The 15,260-nt window shown below is 45.6% G+C and overlaps 3 protein-coding genes across 3 annotated transcripts in view; 2 read left to right on the plus strand and 1 right to left on the minus strand.

Annotated features, from left to right (window-relative positions):
• Positions 1 to 2,006, plus strand: part of LOC121567672 (SH2B adapter protein 2-like) — a 48,825-nt gene extending 46,819 nt beyond the window's left edge. Inside the window, exons 9-10 of the mRNA XM_045220932.1 lie at positions 1,604 to 1,822; positions 1,939 to 2,006. Coding sequence (XP_045076867.1) covers positions 1,604 to 1,822; positions 1,939 to 2,006 — 287 coding nt within the window. The remainder of the gene's footprint in view (positions 1 to 1,603; positions 1,823 to 1,938) is intronic.
• A 5,003-nt stretch (positions 2,007 to 7,009) lies between these two features.
• Positions 7,010 to 9,071, minus strand: LOC121567673. The gene is made up of 2 exons (XM_045218434.1): positions 7,709 to 9,071; positions 7,010 to 7,590 (listed from the first exon to the last, which is right to left on the minus strand). Exon 1 carries the CDS (start codon positions 8,971 to 8,973, stop codon positions 7,717 to 7,719), a length of 1,257 nt encoding a protein of 418 aa, XP_045074369.1. The 5' UTR covers positions 8,974 to 9,071; the 3' UTR covers positions 7,010 to 7,590; positions 7,709 to 7,716.
• A 101-nt stretch (positions 9,072 to 9,172) lies between these two features.
• On the plus strand, positions 9,173 to 13,708 carry LOC121567674 (probable 18S rRNA (guanine-N(7))-methyltransferase). Its single transcript, XM_041877882.2, has 12 exons — positions 9,173 to 9,495; positions 9,758 to 9,795; positions 10,152 to 10,247; positions 10,364 to 10,446; positions 10,975 to 11,071; positions 11,254 to 11,350; positions 11,712 to 11,762; positions 12,034 to 12,119; positions 12,503 to 12,548; positions 12,621 to 12,682; positions 13,110 to 13,199; positions 13,476 to 13,708. The coding sequence occupies exons 1-12, from the start codon at positions 9,448 to 9,450 to the stop codon at positions 13,528 to 13,530; spliced, it is 849 nt and encodes a 282-aa protein (XP_041733816.1). The 5' UTR covers positions 9,173 to 9,447; the 3' UTR covers positions 13,531 to 13,708.
• The last annotated feature ends 1,552 nt before the right edge of the window (positions 13,709 to 15,260 follow it).

A 15,260-nucleotide genomic window follows, 5' to 3' on the forward strand; every position in this document is an offset into this window, starting at 1 on the left:
ACTCGGCAAGGAAGAAGCCACTACTCCAAAACCACCATAAAAAAGCCAGACTACGGTTTGCAACTGCACATGGGGACAAATATCATATTTTTTGGAGAAATGTCCTCTGGTCTGATGAAACAAAAATAGAACTGTTTGGCCATAATGACCATCGTTATGTTTGGAGGAAAAAGGGGTTTGCTTGCAAGCCGGAGAACACCATCCCAACCGTGAAGCACGGGGTGGCAGCATCATGCTGTGGGGGTGCTTTGCTGCAGGAGGGACTGGTGCACTTCACAAAATAGATGGCATCATGAGGAAGGAAAATGATGTGGATATATTGAAGCAACATCTCAAGACATCAGTCAGGAAGTTAAAGCTTGATCGCAAATGGGTCTTCCAAAAGGACAATGACACCAAGCATACTTCCAAAGTTGTGGCAAAATGGCTTAAGGACAACAAAGTCAAGGTATTGGAGTGGCCATCACAAAGCCCTGACCTCAATCCTATAGAAAATCTGTGGGCAGAACTGAAATAGTGTGTGCGAGCAAGGAGGCCTACAAACCTGACTCAGTGACACCAGCTCTGTCAGGAGGAATGGGCCAAAATTCATCCAACTTATTGTGGGAAGCTTGTGGAAGGCTACCAGAAACGTTTGAACCAAGTTAAACAATTTAAAGGCAATGCTACCAAATACTAATTGAGTGTATGTAACCTTCTGACTCACTGGGAATGTGATGAAAGAAATAAAAGCTGAAATAAATCATTCTCTCTACTATTATTCTGACAATTAACATTCTAAAATAAAGTGGTGATCCTAACTGACCTAAGACAGGGAATGTTTACTATGATTAAATGTCAGGAATTGTGAAAATCTTTAAATGTATTTGGTTAAGGTGTATGTAAACTTCCGACTTCAACTGTATAATCAATCTAAAGCTCCAATGTTGAGAATGTCCTTCTAGAAACAGTTTGTCATTTCTGATCAGTTCTGACTGCATGTATCACAGCCCCTGGGTAGCTCAATCTGACCCTCGTTATTGAAGATGACAGTCTTGTAAATCGCTTGAAAAAAAACAGCAACCTTTCAGTTGGATGACCTCACAGACAGATTGATGTTTTCCTCAGTCTTAAAGGTTTTAACTACAGGTTAGTCCTTAGACTGAGGAAGCCAACACAGAAACCCAGTGTACTTGCCCTGTCCTCCCTCCCACCTCCCCCCCACACCTGGCAGGGGATGAATGCCCTCCTGTGCAGGGGAGACAGGGGGGAGACGGAGGGAGACAGCGGAGAGAGAGAGAGAGCGAGGGGGTGATTATACCACAGGGTTTTTGCATGCAGGCCCCCGACACTCACAAAGAGACCCTCTGTTTCCCCCGGGCCCTGGGCCTGCACACACACAGTGAGTGGGTTGTTGATGCAGTGTGTAAAAGGCTTCATTGATACACACTGCTCAGCCTTGTCTTGATCAGTGTCACTGCAGTTGTTGTTGTTGTTGTTGTTCCACCAAGAGAGGTGATCGTATAGGAGGAGGTCAACACTTGATCTTTGGCATTTTAATGAAAGATATGTTCATAAAATGAACTGTATCAGGCCTCTAAACACTCTGCTCTTTTTCTTACAGACAGATATCCCGTCTCTCTCTATTGCTCTCACACAGATGTGACCGTGCCTCAGCTCCCCACCCCACCCAGGGACCAAGGCTGCCGGACTGACCCAGCCCAGCCAACCCTTCACCTCCCTGGGGTCTCACAGCCGGCGGCGCCCCCCTCCGACACCCCGCTCTCCTCCAGCTCCTCATCCTCACCCACCGCCCTTCCTTCCCTCTCCCGTGGTGAGCCAGGCAGCGGAGGAGGAGGAGGAGGAGGAGGAGGAGGAGGAGGAGGAGGAGGAGGAGGGGGCTGGTTAGCAGGAGCAACAGCTCCGAACGTCTGTTAGATCCCTCTAGTGGTGCCTCAGAGGACTACCAAGACACAGACGGAACACGCAGGGCCAGAGCTGTGGAGAACCAGTACTCCTTCTACTGAGACTGGGCCCAACCAAACCGGAAGCTCTCATTGGCTGAGACACAGGAAGTGCAGGGATTTGGACTCAATAGGTGAAAGGTCGTGGATGGCTGGGGAGTGCTGTGGATGGACATGGATCACTCATTATCTTGTTTATTTGCTTGTTTATTTTTCCTGTTTCTCCAACGTGACAAGGAAGCATATTAGACTGTATGCCAGTCTGTGTCCAGTTAGCCCTTGGCGCTTTGGCCACCCTCATCATCAGCTGACATTAAAGATATGAAGAAAACTGATGATTTAATGTTGAGTGTGAGGAGAGAGATGAGAGAGAGGGAGGGAGGGATGGAGGAGAGAGAAAGGAAGTAGTCCAGTGGAGGTTTTGATTCACTTATCCAGACCACTTCCTGTCCACCCAACCCACAGTTCCCTAGTAACAAAGCCTCTGTCACCGCCCTGCTAAGTGATCAAGAGCTGAAGCGACCCTAAATTAATGGTTTTCCTCCCCAGGCCCTCCTGAGCATAGCACTGTTTGTGAAGCTGCTTCTAGTCTGTCCCGGATATCCTTACTGTCCCCAAGGGGAGTTACAAGTACAACGCACTTTCCTCTCCTATAGCTTTGCAAAAAATGAATGGTAACATCAGTATAGTAATGGGTGTGTTAGTGTTATCTCAGAGATGGATATTTTCTTAGTGTACAGCCAAAAGATCCTAGTGCCTGTCAGTTACAAAGGAAATTTGACCATACGATATGATGTGACTGATCGGCCGTCTCATTGGTAGTGGCAGTGATGATCTCAGTTCAGAGTGATAAAACACGCAGGGTTGGGGTCAATTCTATTGAAATTCCAGTCAATTCCGAAAGTAAACCAAATTCCAATTCCAAGGTGTCCACTTGAAAAGCATTAAAGAGAATTGGAATTAGAAGTCCGGTGTACTTCCTGAATTGACTGGAATTTAAATGGATTTGACCTCAACCCTGAAAACATGATCCACAGCTCCGACTACCAGAAGACTGCTCAACATTCCCACTCACACATCAACATGGTGCAGCCTGGCTAACCCCTTTGGGTTTGACTAACCTCGGGTGTGATGTACAGCCTGAAGCCCTATGTTTGTGATGTTTGATGTGCTGCGGTAGTGTTTCCTAAACCTGGTCCTGGACCGCCCCGTTTTTCTGTCCAAGGTATCATATCATTCATTTTCCAAAGGACAGACACCTGAAGACTTGGCTCATTTTAAAGAACTGGTTGATTGTGGAATTAGAATTCAGGAAAACCAGCAGAAACAGGGGGACTTGATGACCATAGTTTGGGGGACTTGATGACCAGTTTGGGGGACTTGATGACCATAGTTTGGGGGACTTGATGACCATAGTTTGGGGGACTTGATGACCAGTTTGGGGGACTTGATGACCATAGTTTGGGGGACTTGATGACCAGTTTGGGGGACTTGATGACCATAGTTTGGGGGACTTGATGACCAGTTTGGGGGACTTGATGACCAGTTTGGGGGACTTGATGACCAGTTTCGGGGGACTTGATGACCATAGTTTGGGGGACTTGATGACCATAGTTTGGGGGACTTGACCAGTTTCGGGGACTTGATGACCATAGTTTGGGGGACTTGATGACCAGTTTGGGGGACTTGATGACCAGTTTGGGGGACTTGATGACCATAGTTTGGGGGACTTGATGACCATAGTTTGGGGGACTTGATGACCAGTTTGGGGGACTTGGTGACCAGTTTGGGGGACTTGATGACCATAGTTTGGGGGACTTGATGACCATAGTTGGGGGGACTTGATGACCAGTTTGGGGGACTTGATGACCAGTTTGGGGGACTTGATGACCATAGTTTGGGGGACTTGATGACCATAGTTTGGGGGACTTGATGACCAGTTTGGGGGACTTGATGACCATAGTTTGGGGGACTTGATGACCATAGTTTGGGGGACTTGATGACCAGTTTGGGGGACTTGATGACCATAGTTTGGGGGACTTGATGACCATAGTTTGGGGGACTTGATGACCAGTTTGGGGGACTTGATGACCATAGTTTGGGGGACTTGATGACCAGTTTGGGGGACTTGATGACCAGTTTGGGGGACTTGATGACCATAGTTTGGGGGACTTGATGACCATAGTTTGGGGGACTTGATGACCAGTTTGGGGGACTTGATGACCATAGTTTGGGGGACTTGATGACCATAGTTTGGGGGACTTGATGACCATAGTTTGGGGGACTTGATGACCATAGTTTGGGGGACTTGATGACCAGTTTGGGGGACTTGATGACCAGTTTGGGGGACTTGATGACCATAGTTTGGGGGACTTGATGACCAGTTTGGGGGACTTGATGACCATAGTTTGGGGGACTTGATGACCATAGTTTGGGGGACTTGATGACCATAGTTTGGGGGACTTGATGACCATAGTTTGGGGGACTTGATGACCATAGTTTGGGGGACTTGATGACCATAGTTTGGGGGACTTGATGACCAGTTTGGGGGACTTGATGACCAGTTTGGGGGACTTGATGACCATAGTTTGGGGGACTTGATGACCATAGTTTGGGGGACTTGATGACCATAGTTTGGGGGACTTGATGACCAGTTTGGGGGACTTGATGACCAGTTTGGGGGACTTGATGACCATAGTTTGGGGGACTTGATGACCATAGTTTGGGGGACTTGATGACCATAGTTTGGGGGACTTGATGACCAGTTTCGGGGACTTGATGACCATAGTTTGGGGGACTTGATGACCATAGTTTGGGAGACGTAGTGCTACGTAATGGCACCGCTGCATTATTGTGTGTGCGGCCTGCTGGTGAACTCCAGGGGGAGGGACCTATAGCTGTACAGGTGGTCTGGTGGTAGCCCCCCAGATGGCCATGCTGAATGGTCAATAGGTTATTATTGAAATAGCATTTCTGATTAGAAAATGCTGTACTTCCGTCCTCTACAGCACGGACATATGGTGACAGCGACCGTTGCCCTATGGCAGACTAACAGACACTGACAGGAGGGGGAATGCAGGGGGCGGTTCATGACGGTACATGTGCCAATTAAAATCGTATTTTTCCAAGAGTATTTGTTCCTCAGCCGTTGTAAATTACATTTTCCTATCAAGTCTTATTGATGTCATTCTTCATTCTTCTCAGTGAGATCCCTCAGTGCAACCAGTCAGTTCACGCCAGACCTGTTCACATATCAGGGGCTAGTGCCAGAGTGGTGTGTCCTCTTTATTTCTTAACATTTAATGCTGATTTCTGTTGTCTGGCTGAGTTTTGAAGAGTCTGTGAAATTTTGTACAAAGTGATGTACTTGACATAATACTTTATATTTCTGTGAATAAAACATGTGAGCAAACTGTTACAATGGCCCTGTCATGTCTTCTGTTTCTAAGCAACCCACAGGACACTTGATCTAGCGCCAACCCTGATCACAACACAACATATTGAATTGAACACTGCTCAGTAATAAGTCCATGAGAAAAGTATTTGCTTTTACTGATGGAGAACAGAGACCTCTAGTGGACAAAAGGCTGTGCTTGTTGACGGGTCTCCTAGGTAGACGGGTTGCCCCTTCACATTAACAATGTTCCAGCATACACTAGTCTGGGCTTTCAGCACAGGAGGTTGATGGCACCTTAACTGGGGAGAACGGGGTCGTGGTAATGGTGGCACCTTAACTGGGGAGAACGGGGTCGTGGTAATGGTGGCACCTTAACTGGGGAGAACGGGGTCGTGGTAATGGTGACACCTTAACTGGGGAGAACGGGGTCGTGGTAATGGCTGGAGCAGGAATGAGTGAAATTCTATCAAATACATCAAACACACTGCTCTGATCATTTAATATGCGTGTGAAGGAGGCATAATTTAGCAGCAGCTCTGAACAGGAACTAAACAGCAGCCGCCACAGTTTAACAGCAACCATGGCAGTCATTGGCCGTGTTCGAGAACATCAAAACCGCATGCTTCATGGGTATATTGTGACTGATCTACAAATAATATTGAGTAGTTATTTAAGACGCACGGTGATTTGTAGATCAGGCAGTCTGGAACATGCCCATTATAAACTCTGCCTGAACCCATAGAAGCAGTTATGAAGTCATCATCCGAGACCTCTAAAAGCAACCACAATTCAATCCAGTTGTGTCATGATAATTGACTATATTATTATAATCCAGTTGTGTCATGATAATGGACTATATTATTATAATCCAGTTATGTCATGATAATTGACTATATTATTATAATCCAGTTGTGTCATGATAATGGACTATATTATTATAATCCAGTTGTGTCATGATAATGGACTATATTATTATAATCCAGTTGTGTCATGATAATGGACTATATTATTATAATCCAGTTGTGTCATGATAATGGACTATATTATTATAATCCAGTAGTGTCATGATAATGGACTATATTATTATAATCCAGTTGTGTCATGATAATTGACTATATTATTATAATCCAGTTGTGTCATGATAATTCACTATATTATTATAATCCAGTTGTGTCATGATAATGGACTATATTATTATAATCCAGTTATGTCATGATAATGGACTATATTATTATAATCCAGTTGTCATGATAATTGACTATATTATTATAATCCAGTTGTGTCATGATAATGGACTATATTATTATAATCCAGTTATGTCATGATAATGGACTATATTATTATAATCCAGTTGTGTCATGATAATGGACTATATTATTATAATCCAGTTGTGTCATGATAATTCACTATATTATTATAATCCAGTTATGTCATGATAATGGACTATATTATTATAATCCAGTTGTGTCATGATAATTGACTATATTATTATAATCCAGTTGTGTCGTGATAATTGACTATATTATTATAATCCAGTTGTGTCATGATAATTTACTATATTATTATAATCTTGTTGTTCTTGTATATAAAGTAACTGTTCTGTACTCCGTCATGTATTTTATGAAACACTTCAAGCAACCACCTGTCTAAAAACAGAACCTCAACAGGCCAGCAGGGACAGGTTGGTTTATTTCTATTTCAGGACCTGGTGATACTGAAGAAGATGACCCCTGACCCCTCCCATGGCCAACAGCACCCCTACAGTCAGGACCTGGTGAAACTGAAGAAGATGACCCCTGACTCCTCCCATGGCCAACAGCACCCCTACAGTCAGGACCTGGTGATACTGAAGAAGATGACCCCTCCCATGGCCAACAGCACCCCTACAGTCAGGACCTGGTGATATTGAAGAAGATGACTCCTCCCATGGCCAACAGCACCCCTACAGTCAGGACCTGGTGATACTGAAGAAGATGACCCCTGACTCCTCCCATGGCCAACAGCACCCCTACAGTCAGGACCTGGTGATACTGAAGAAGATGACCCCTGACTCCTCCCATGGCCAACAGCACCCCTACAGTCAGGACCTGGTGATAGTGAAGAAGATGACCCCTCCCATGGCCAACAGCACCCCTACAGTCAGGACCTGGTGATAGTGAAGAAGATGACTCCTCCCATGGCCAACAGCACCCCTACAGTCAGGACCTGGTGATACTGAAGAAGATGACTCCTCCCCATGGCCAACAGCACCCCTACAGTCAGGACCTGGTGATACTGAAGAAGATGACTCCTCCCATGGCTAACAGCACCCCTACAGTCAGGACCTGGTGATACTGAAAAAGATGACCCCTCCCATGGCCAACAGCACCCCTACAGTCAGGACCTGGTGATACTGAAGAAGATGACTCCTCCCATGGCCAACAGCACCCCTACAGTCATCTCCAACATCTTCCCCAGCTTCCACTGCTTATAATCCTGCTGCTGTTTCTGCTGGTAATGGGCCTTTCTGGCCCTCAGCTCCTTCTCCCTCATCAGCTGCTCTCCATAGTGAGCCTGGAAGAAGGCATCAAAGTCAAACATGGCCTTCCCTCCAACGTTGGAGAACCGCCGGGATCTCTGCTGTTGTTGATACTGCTGTGGGCCAGAGGCTCTGGTGCTGGAGGTGGACTCCCGTTCCGAGGGTCTCCCGGCCGCCTGGATGTCTGACCCACTGAGGATGCCGCGGTCGTACTTCCTCCTCAGGGCCATGCTCCCCAGCACGCTATAGGCCTCGCTGATCTCAGAGAAACGCTGGGTGGCCTCCTCGTTGTCGGGGTTCTTGTCTGGGTGGTAGATGAACGACTGCTTGTAGTAGGCTGTCTTTATTTGGGATTGGGTGGCGCTCGGGGACACTTGGAGGATGTCATAGTAGGCTGTTCTGCTCCTGTGAAGAGGCGGGATGTCTGACTTGTTGTTTTTGTTGTAAGCCCGGGTGGAGTGCAGGAGATTTGGGTGAGGTCTAAACCAGCCTGACTGCTGCTCTGCCAGGTTGAGCATGACCGTGCTGAATGCTCGGAGCTGCTGAGGTGACCCAAAGGTTTCAGGGTGAAAGCTGGCCATGACAACGCCTCTGCTATTCCAACACATCATCCTGTGCACTGTTACTAGGTTACCATGGGACAGAGGCTGTACACTGGGCCACAGGTACAAAGGTGACTGTCTGAGCTCACTATCCTGAACAGTTGCTAATTTGATAGCGGGTATAGCCTCAATGTCTAATAAAAACAAATCACAATTTGACCAAACTTGAGGTAATGTCCCATACCCCAGCCTGTTCTCGTGTTTTAGGCTAGAAAGTATTTGATCAATGTGCTCTACCTCCGTGCATTCCTGGGCCTTCTCTTTTAGGTTTTTACTTTCAGGTTCCCAGGAACTTGCCTGACTGTCCCTTGTTGACACCGGCTGACATTCGTAAATCCCTTGGCCGGTTACCTTGGCTTTACAGGTTCTGGCTCCAAGTATAGAGGTTGCTGCTACTACTGACATCGTTCCGTGTCGTTGGCCTTCGGCGCTGGGGAGGGAGTGAGTCGGTGCGTTTCTGATAGTTGAAAATCTGTACACTCCGCTCCCCAACCTCCGACTGACCTCCGCCATTCTCCCGTAGCAGCAGGTACAGCAGCCATTGACAAATAACAGAAGCGAAGAAGACAGAGGTGGGATCCGGTTAAATGTATAGCAGACCAATGAGAGAAGATGTAAATGGGATGTGGTCACAAAAACGTATTCTGTCATCCAATCATATACGAGGAATTGAGGCTTGAACGTTATCAAATATCGCCTCTTCCTCTCTGATGTTATGTAAAGAATTTGCGATAGTCTTGTGCAACTGAATTTTCCCTATGCTTTAAAATTGTGTTTAGATATGAATTTAATTCAATAGGTCGTTTTGGTTGCTGAAGTAATTTCTGATAGTATTTTTTATTTTCAACTGTGCGCCTTTCATGTCGCAGAAATTCTACGTCACACTTACATGTGGAGCCTCAGCTGTAGCCAGACATCATAACAACTTTTAAGCTGTTTGGTTTAAATCGATCATTCTTTGATATTTTGTAGCAAACAAAATTAAACATGTCCTCAAGTTGTCGAAGACCCGAGCATATGGCCCCGCCTGAAATGGTTAGTATGATATTTTCCTCTTTAAAAAAAAAAAGACAGACAATGAGCGCTAGCTAACGTTAGCTAGCTGCCTGGTTAACCGTTAACTGTAAGAAAACTAACGTTTGCTAAGTTAGTTAGTGATCTGCTCCCAAATACATACCTACCAAGTGACTGGTTATCTGTCAAGTTCATTATGTGAACTACATTTCCCCGACACATCTTGTCTTTACCTGCACACTGCACTTAACTTCTTGTGTTTTGATTTCTACTCATTCTGCAGTTCTACAACGAAGAGGAGGCCAAGAAATATTCTCAGAAGTGAGTCCTGAGTTTGACAATGACCTCTTATGGGCTGCGCAATATGAATCACTGTGTTTGAATACAAATCGTTTCATTTACATAATGACAAGAGGCTGTCCTTGATGGAATATGTTTGAGACATAGTATAATGTAATTTTACATTTACATTTAAGTCATTTAGCAGACGCTCTTATCCAGAGCGACTTACAGTTAGTGAGTGCATACATTTTTCATACTGGCCCCCCTGTGGGAATCGAACCCACAACCCTGGCGTTGCAAGCGCCATGTTCTACCAACTGAGCTACAGGAGGTAGTAATATGATTGAAGGTAGCTAAGTAATCAACAGTTCAATAATTTACCAATTGATTTCCAGTTCTCGGATGATTGAGATCCAGAGCCAGATGTCCGAGAGAGCTGTGGAGCTGCTGAACCTGCCCGAGGACCAGTCCTGTTTCCTGCTAGATGTGGGGTATGTGTACCAGGGGACGTCTGAGGGCTCTCATCTATGTAATAGGTCTGGGTAGGAGAACAAAACAACATCAAAGCTACTTCAGACTGAGTGTGTATATAACTTCGCCCATCCAGGTGTGGCTCGGGGCTAAGTGGGGACTACCTGTCAGAGGAGGGACATTGCTGGGTTGGAGTGGACATCAGCACAGCCATGTTGGGTGAGTGTGGTTGGAGTGGACATCAGCACAGCCGTGTTGGGTGAGTGTGGTTGGAGTGGACATCAGCACAGCCGTGTTGGGTGAGTGTGGTTGGAGTGGACATCAGCACAGCCGTGTTGGGTGAGTGTGGTTGGAGTGGACATCAGCACAGCCGTGTTGGGTGAGTGTGGTTGAGTGGACATCAGCACAGCCGTGTTGGTTGAGTGGACATCAGCACAGCCGTGTTGGTTGAGTGGACATCAGCACAGCCGTGTTGGGTGAGTGTGGTTGAGTGGACATCAGCACAGCCGTGTTGGGTGAGTGTGGTTGAGTGGACATCAGAACAGCCATGTTGGGTGAGTGTGGTTGAGTGGACATCAGCACAGCCGTGTTGGGTGAGTGTGGTTGGTGTCATTCCTGATGCAAAAATATTGCATTCATATTTAGAGATGGATCAGCCATCCTAATCCATGGATCAGCAACCTGAAAAATACCAGTCAATATTTATTTGTTGTGATCCGCTGTTGACCAGTGCTGTGTCCTCTCTAGATGTAGCGCTGGATCGGGAGGTCGAGGGAGACGTTGTGTTGGGGGATATGGGTGAGGGGATGCCCTTCAGGCCTGGGACCTTTGATGGCTGCATCAGGTAAAGAGCTTGTCCTCCCTGTCCTGTAAGAGATACCTGAGTTCTCTACTGACAAATTAGTATTGATGGACTTGTCAAGACTGAGTTAGTAATGTATCTCTCCTTCTGTCTGTCTCCATCCTTCTCTTTCAACCTATCACCTGTCTGTGTCCTCCCCTACCTCTCTTTGTCTCATCCCTCAGTATTTCTGCTCTCCAATGGCTCTGCAATGCTGACAAAAAGACCCACAGCCCCCCCAAGAGGCTCTACACCTTCTTCAGTACGCTCTACTCCTCCCTGGTGAGATCCCTGGGGACCTCGGTCCAATCTAACCACTACTCCTCCCTGGTGAGATCCCTAGGGACCTCAGTCCAATCTAACCACTACTCCTCCCTGGTGATGTAGCTCAGTTGGTAGAGCATGGCATTTGCAACGCCAGGGTTGTGGGTTCTATTCCAGTATGGAAAAAAATTAAATAACTATGCACTCACTAACTGTAAGTCGCTCTGGATAAGAGCGTCTGCTAAATGACTAAAATGTAAAAATGGTGAGATCCCTAGGGACCTCAATCCAATCTAACCACTACTCCTCCCTGGTGAGATCCCTAGGGACCTCAGTCCAATCTAACCCCTACTATGTTATTGTCCCATATCTTTTTTAGTCAAGAGGAGCCCGTGCAGTGTTTCAGCTTTACCCAGAGAACTCTGAGCAGGTACAGTGATATTACAAATTGTTTATTAAAGTTTGTCTGCACAGAAACATGCCGACACACTCGGTGACACCTGATTGCCACTCCTGATCTGACCAAGTAGTTGCTCCGCCTTCCTTCTATTTATTTATATTTATGCATAATGTTATTCTATTTTATTACACCTTTACTACTTCTGTTTACTGTAGTTATTATTGCGAGGTGAACCTGCCAGTCAGCGTTTCAGTGTACTGTGTATCCTGTGTAAATGAATAATAGACTTGACTGTGTGTAGCTGGAGCTGATTACGTCCCAGGCCATGAAGGCAGGCTTCAGTGGAGGCATGGTAGTGGACTATCCCAACAGCACCAAGGCCAAAAAGTGAGTCGTCGTCCGTCCCCCCGCCCCCAAGCGGCCCAACCTGGATTTGTAGCCACCATAGAAATATAACCTATAGAACGGGCCTCTCCATTTTAAGTCAATGATGGCATAATGATAGATTATATTTCTATGGTAATCACTTGGAGGTCATACTAGAAAAACACACACACAAAAACATGTATTTCTGGCACGAACTCTCACAATTGTCTTCCTACCGTCACCGACTGCTGGGAACTACTTTATTGAGGAACGGTTTTACTTACTATGATATGTGGTTGTCCCACCTAGCTACCTTAAGATGAATGCACTAACTGTAAGTCGCTCTGGAAAAGAGTGTCTGCTAAATGACCAAAACTGACATCCTTCTCTGATTTCCCCATCAGGTTCTTCCTGTGTCTGTTCGCTGGGTTTTCAGGAACCCTACCCAAGGTGAGGAAGAGAGTAGGAGTTCATTTGGAGACTTGTCTTGAATGCTGATGGTTTGTGGTCCCTGTATTTCAGGGGCTGGGGTCAGAGACAGTGGACAGGGGTGTCCCAAATCAAGTCCAGTTCACAGGACAGAGGTAAAGAAATAACATCCTCAACTTTAGAAATGTTCTAATTATTAATTACCACCATTATGTTAATGGTAAGACTTAATCAAAGTATTAGCATAGTTGGGTAGATCTTCTCATCAGGTCAGTGCAGGCTCATATTTTCGGTGGCTCGACTGGGTAAGACACTTAAGCGGGGGTGGTCCTTGTGTGTTTGCGAGACAGAGGTCCTGGGTTGGCGCCTTGGTATGAGCCAAATCAGGAGGAAGTGGTACTGGCTTAGCAAGCAGCGTGACGTCCTTTACAATGACACTGATCACATCTACTGTCACAGGACATAGAGCAGATCAAAGATGAAATATGTATTTGGTAAAAATAACTACAGATTGATTAGAGCTGAGTGTCTCAATCCCATCCTGTGTCTGCTGGTGATGATTTCCTGTTTGTCTTGGTGAAGATCTCGCTTTAAGAACATGAAGGGCAAGTCTGCAAAGAAGGGAAAAGACTGGATCCTGGAGAAGAAGGAGAGGAGGAGAAGACAGGGCAGGTATGTACCCCTCTGACTACACTGTCTCATTGGGCAGTGATCCTGATCCAGTCTACGGTCTCATTGGGCAGTGATCCTGATCCAGTCTACGGTCTCATTGGGCAGTGATCCTGATCCAGTCTACTGTCTCATTGGGCAGTGATCTTGATCCTGTACAGGTCAACCATTTGTACCATGCATATAGCTTCCAACCCCATTTGGATGAAGCCATTAGGCTCTGTAACAGAAAGGCTTGTCTCTTACCGTCTTCCCTCTGTGGTGTGGTTTGTCTCTCAGGGAGGTCCGAGCTGACACAAAGTACACTGCCCGGCAGAGAAGGCCTCACTTCTAAACCCCAGTCAGTCCTGTGTGTTCCGGCCTGGAGATTCACCCTCGTGGAGTATGCTGTCCTGTGTGACCAGAGGAGCTATGACGGGCAAGATTTAGACTCACACCTCAATGGACTCAAATCAGTCCTACTCGCTTAGAAACGGGCGGATTAAAAATAAAATAAAATCCATTTAGAAATGGACTGTTGTTTTCTTCCAGGAGTTGTCGATCAATGGAATGGAAATTAATTCATATACATTTATTTATGCGATTCCCACCCGTTGGTGACTGCCACTTGAAGTTATGTTCATACAGTGGTTACCAAGACTGGTTGCTAGTCTTTGTTTAGCTATAACATTCCTAGAGAGGGGCCAGTTTCTGTACTTTCATTTACATTACATTTACGTCATTTAGCAGACGCTCTTATCCAGAGCGACTTTCCACTCCTTGTGGTGTCATGTGCCACAGGAGCACAAGGAGTGGAAAGTTATAGCTAAACAGAATGGACACCAGTCTAGCGCTTATCTGGTTGTGGTCCCAATCCTCTGGACAGAAACTGGCCCCTCTCTAGGACATGGTCCCAATCCTCTGGACAGAAACTGGCCCCTCTCTAGGACATGGTCCCAATCCTCTGGACAGAAACTGGCCCCTCTCTAGGACATGGTCCCAATCCTCTGGACAGAATTTGGCCCCTCTCTAGGACATGGTCCCAATCCTCTGGACAGAAACTGGCCCCTCTCTAGGACATGGTCTGATAGACAACAACAAATGGACAGCAAATAAAATAAATGGCCCTCTCTGATCTTGGATCCATTTCTTCTGGACTATATAATTCCCCCTCAAGCAGCATATTATTTTTTAAAGCTGTAATATGTAACTTTTTGGGCAACTAACCAAATTCACATAGAAATGTGAGTTATAGATCTGTCATTCTCATTGAAAGCAAGTCTAAGAAGCAGATCTGTTCTGTGCGTTATTTCTATACTTCCCGTTCTTAAGTTTTATTTTTCCGTCTTTTACTTTTGGTTTTGTAAACCAGCTTCAAACAGCTGAAAATACAATATTTTTGGTTATGGAAAATATATTTCACAGCGGTTTAGATGGTACAATGATTCTCTACACTATACTTGCTTGTTTTGTCACATAAACTGAAATTAGGCAAACTATTAGAATTTTAGCAACCAGGAAATGGCGGAGCGATTTCTGCATAGTGCACCTTTTTAAATGTTTGATGTAGACAAAGCGTGAATTAAAAATGTTATCTCTGACATTACTTAATTTTCTTTCTCATTCATCCCAGTGAATATTCATGATGTTTAGAGGCCAATAGTCCTCCCAGTGGACCGAGTTTGGGAAACCCTGCTCCAGGCTACCTAACCGATCCCATAGTTCTAATTGAATATTGCCCATTCCTTGGTCTCGCCTTTGGTCGTTTAGGCCTACTTGATTCGAATAAGATGTTGCATCAGAATGCATTTTGATATGGTGATATAATCTGATGCAATAAACACTGGGGTTCATGGGTTAAAAACAGGTGGCCTTGCCTTTCTTCTGTGGGTGTCATGGCGGACTACAACCCAAAAAGGTGTATTGCCGCCACCAACTGTGCAAGATTGAAAAAACAAGGTAAAAAGAAAATCCATACTTGATAGGGGAAAACTAACTTAATCCGCCCAAATAAAAATAGTACATTGACAAAACCAAAACTCCCACTTCTTCCTTCCTTCCTATTTCCATATCTCTAGGGCCTGA

This window comes from Coregonus clupeaformis, chromosome 6, assembly GCF_020615455.1.
Source record: "Coregonus clupeaformis isolate EN_2021a chromosome 6, ASM2061545v1, whole genome shotgun sequence".
NCBI classification, from domain to species: domain Eukaryota; kingdom Metazoa; phylum Chordata; class Actinopteri; order Salmoniformes; family Salmonidae; genus Coregonus; species Coregonus clupeaformis.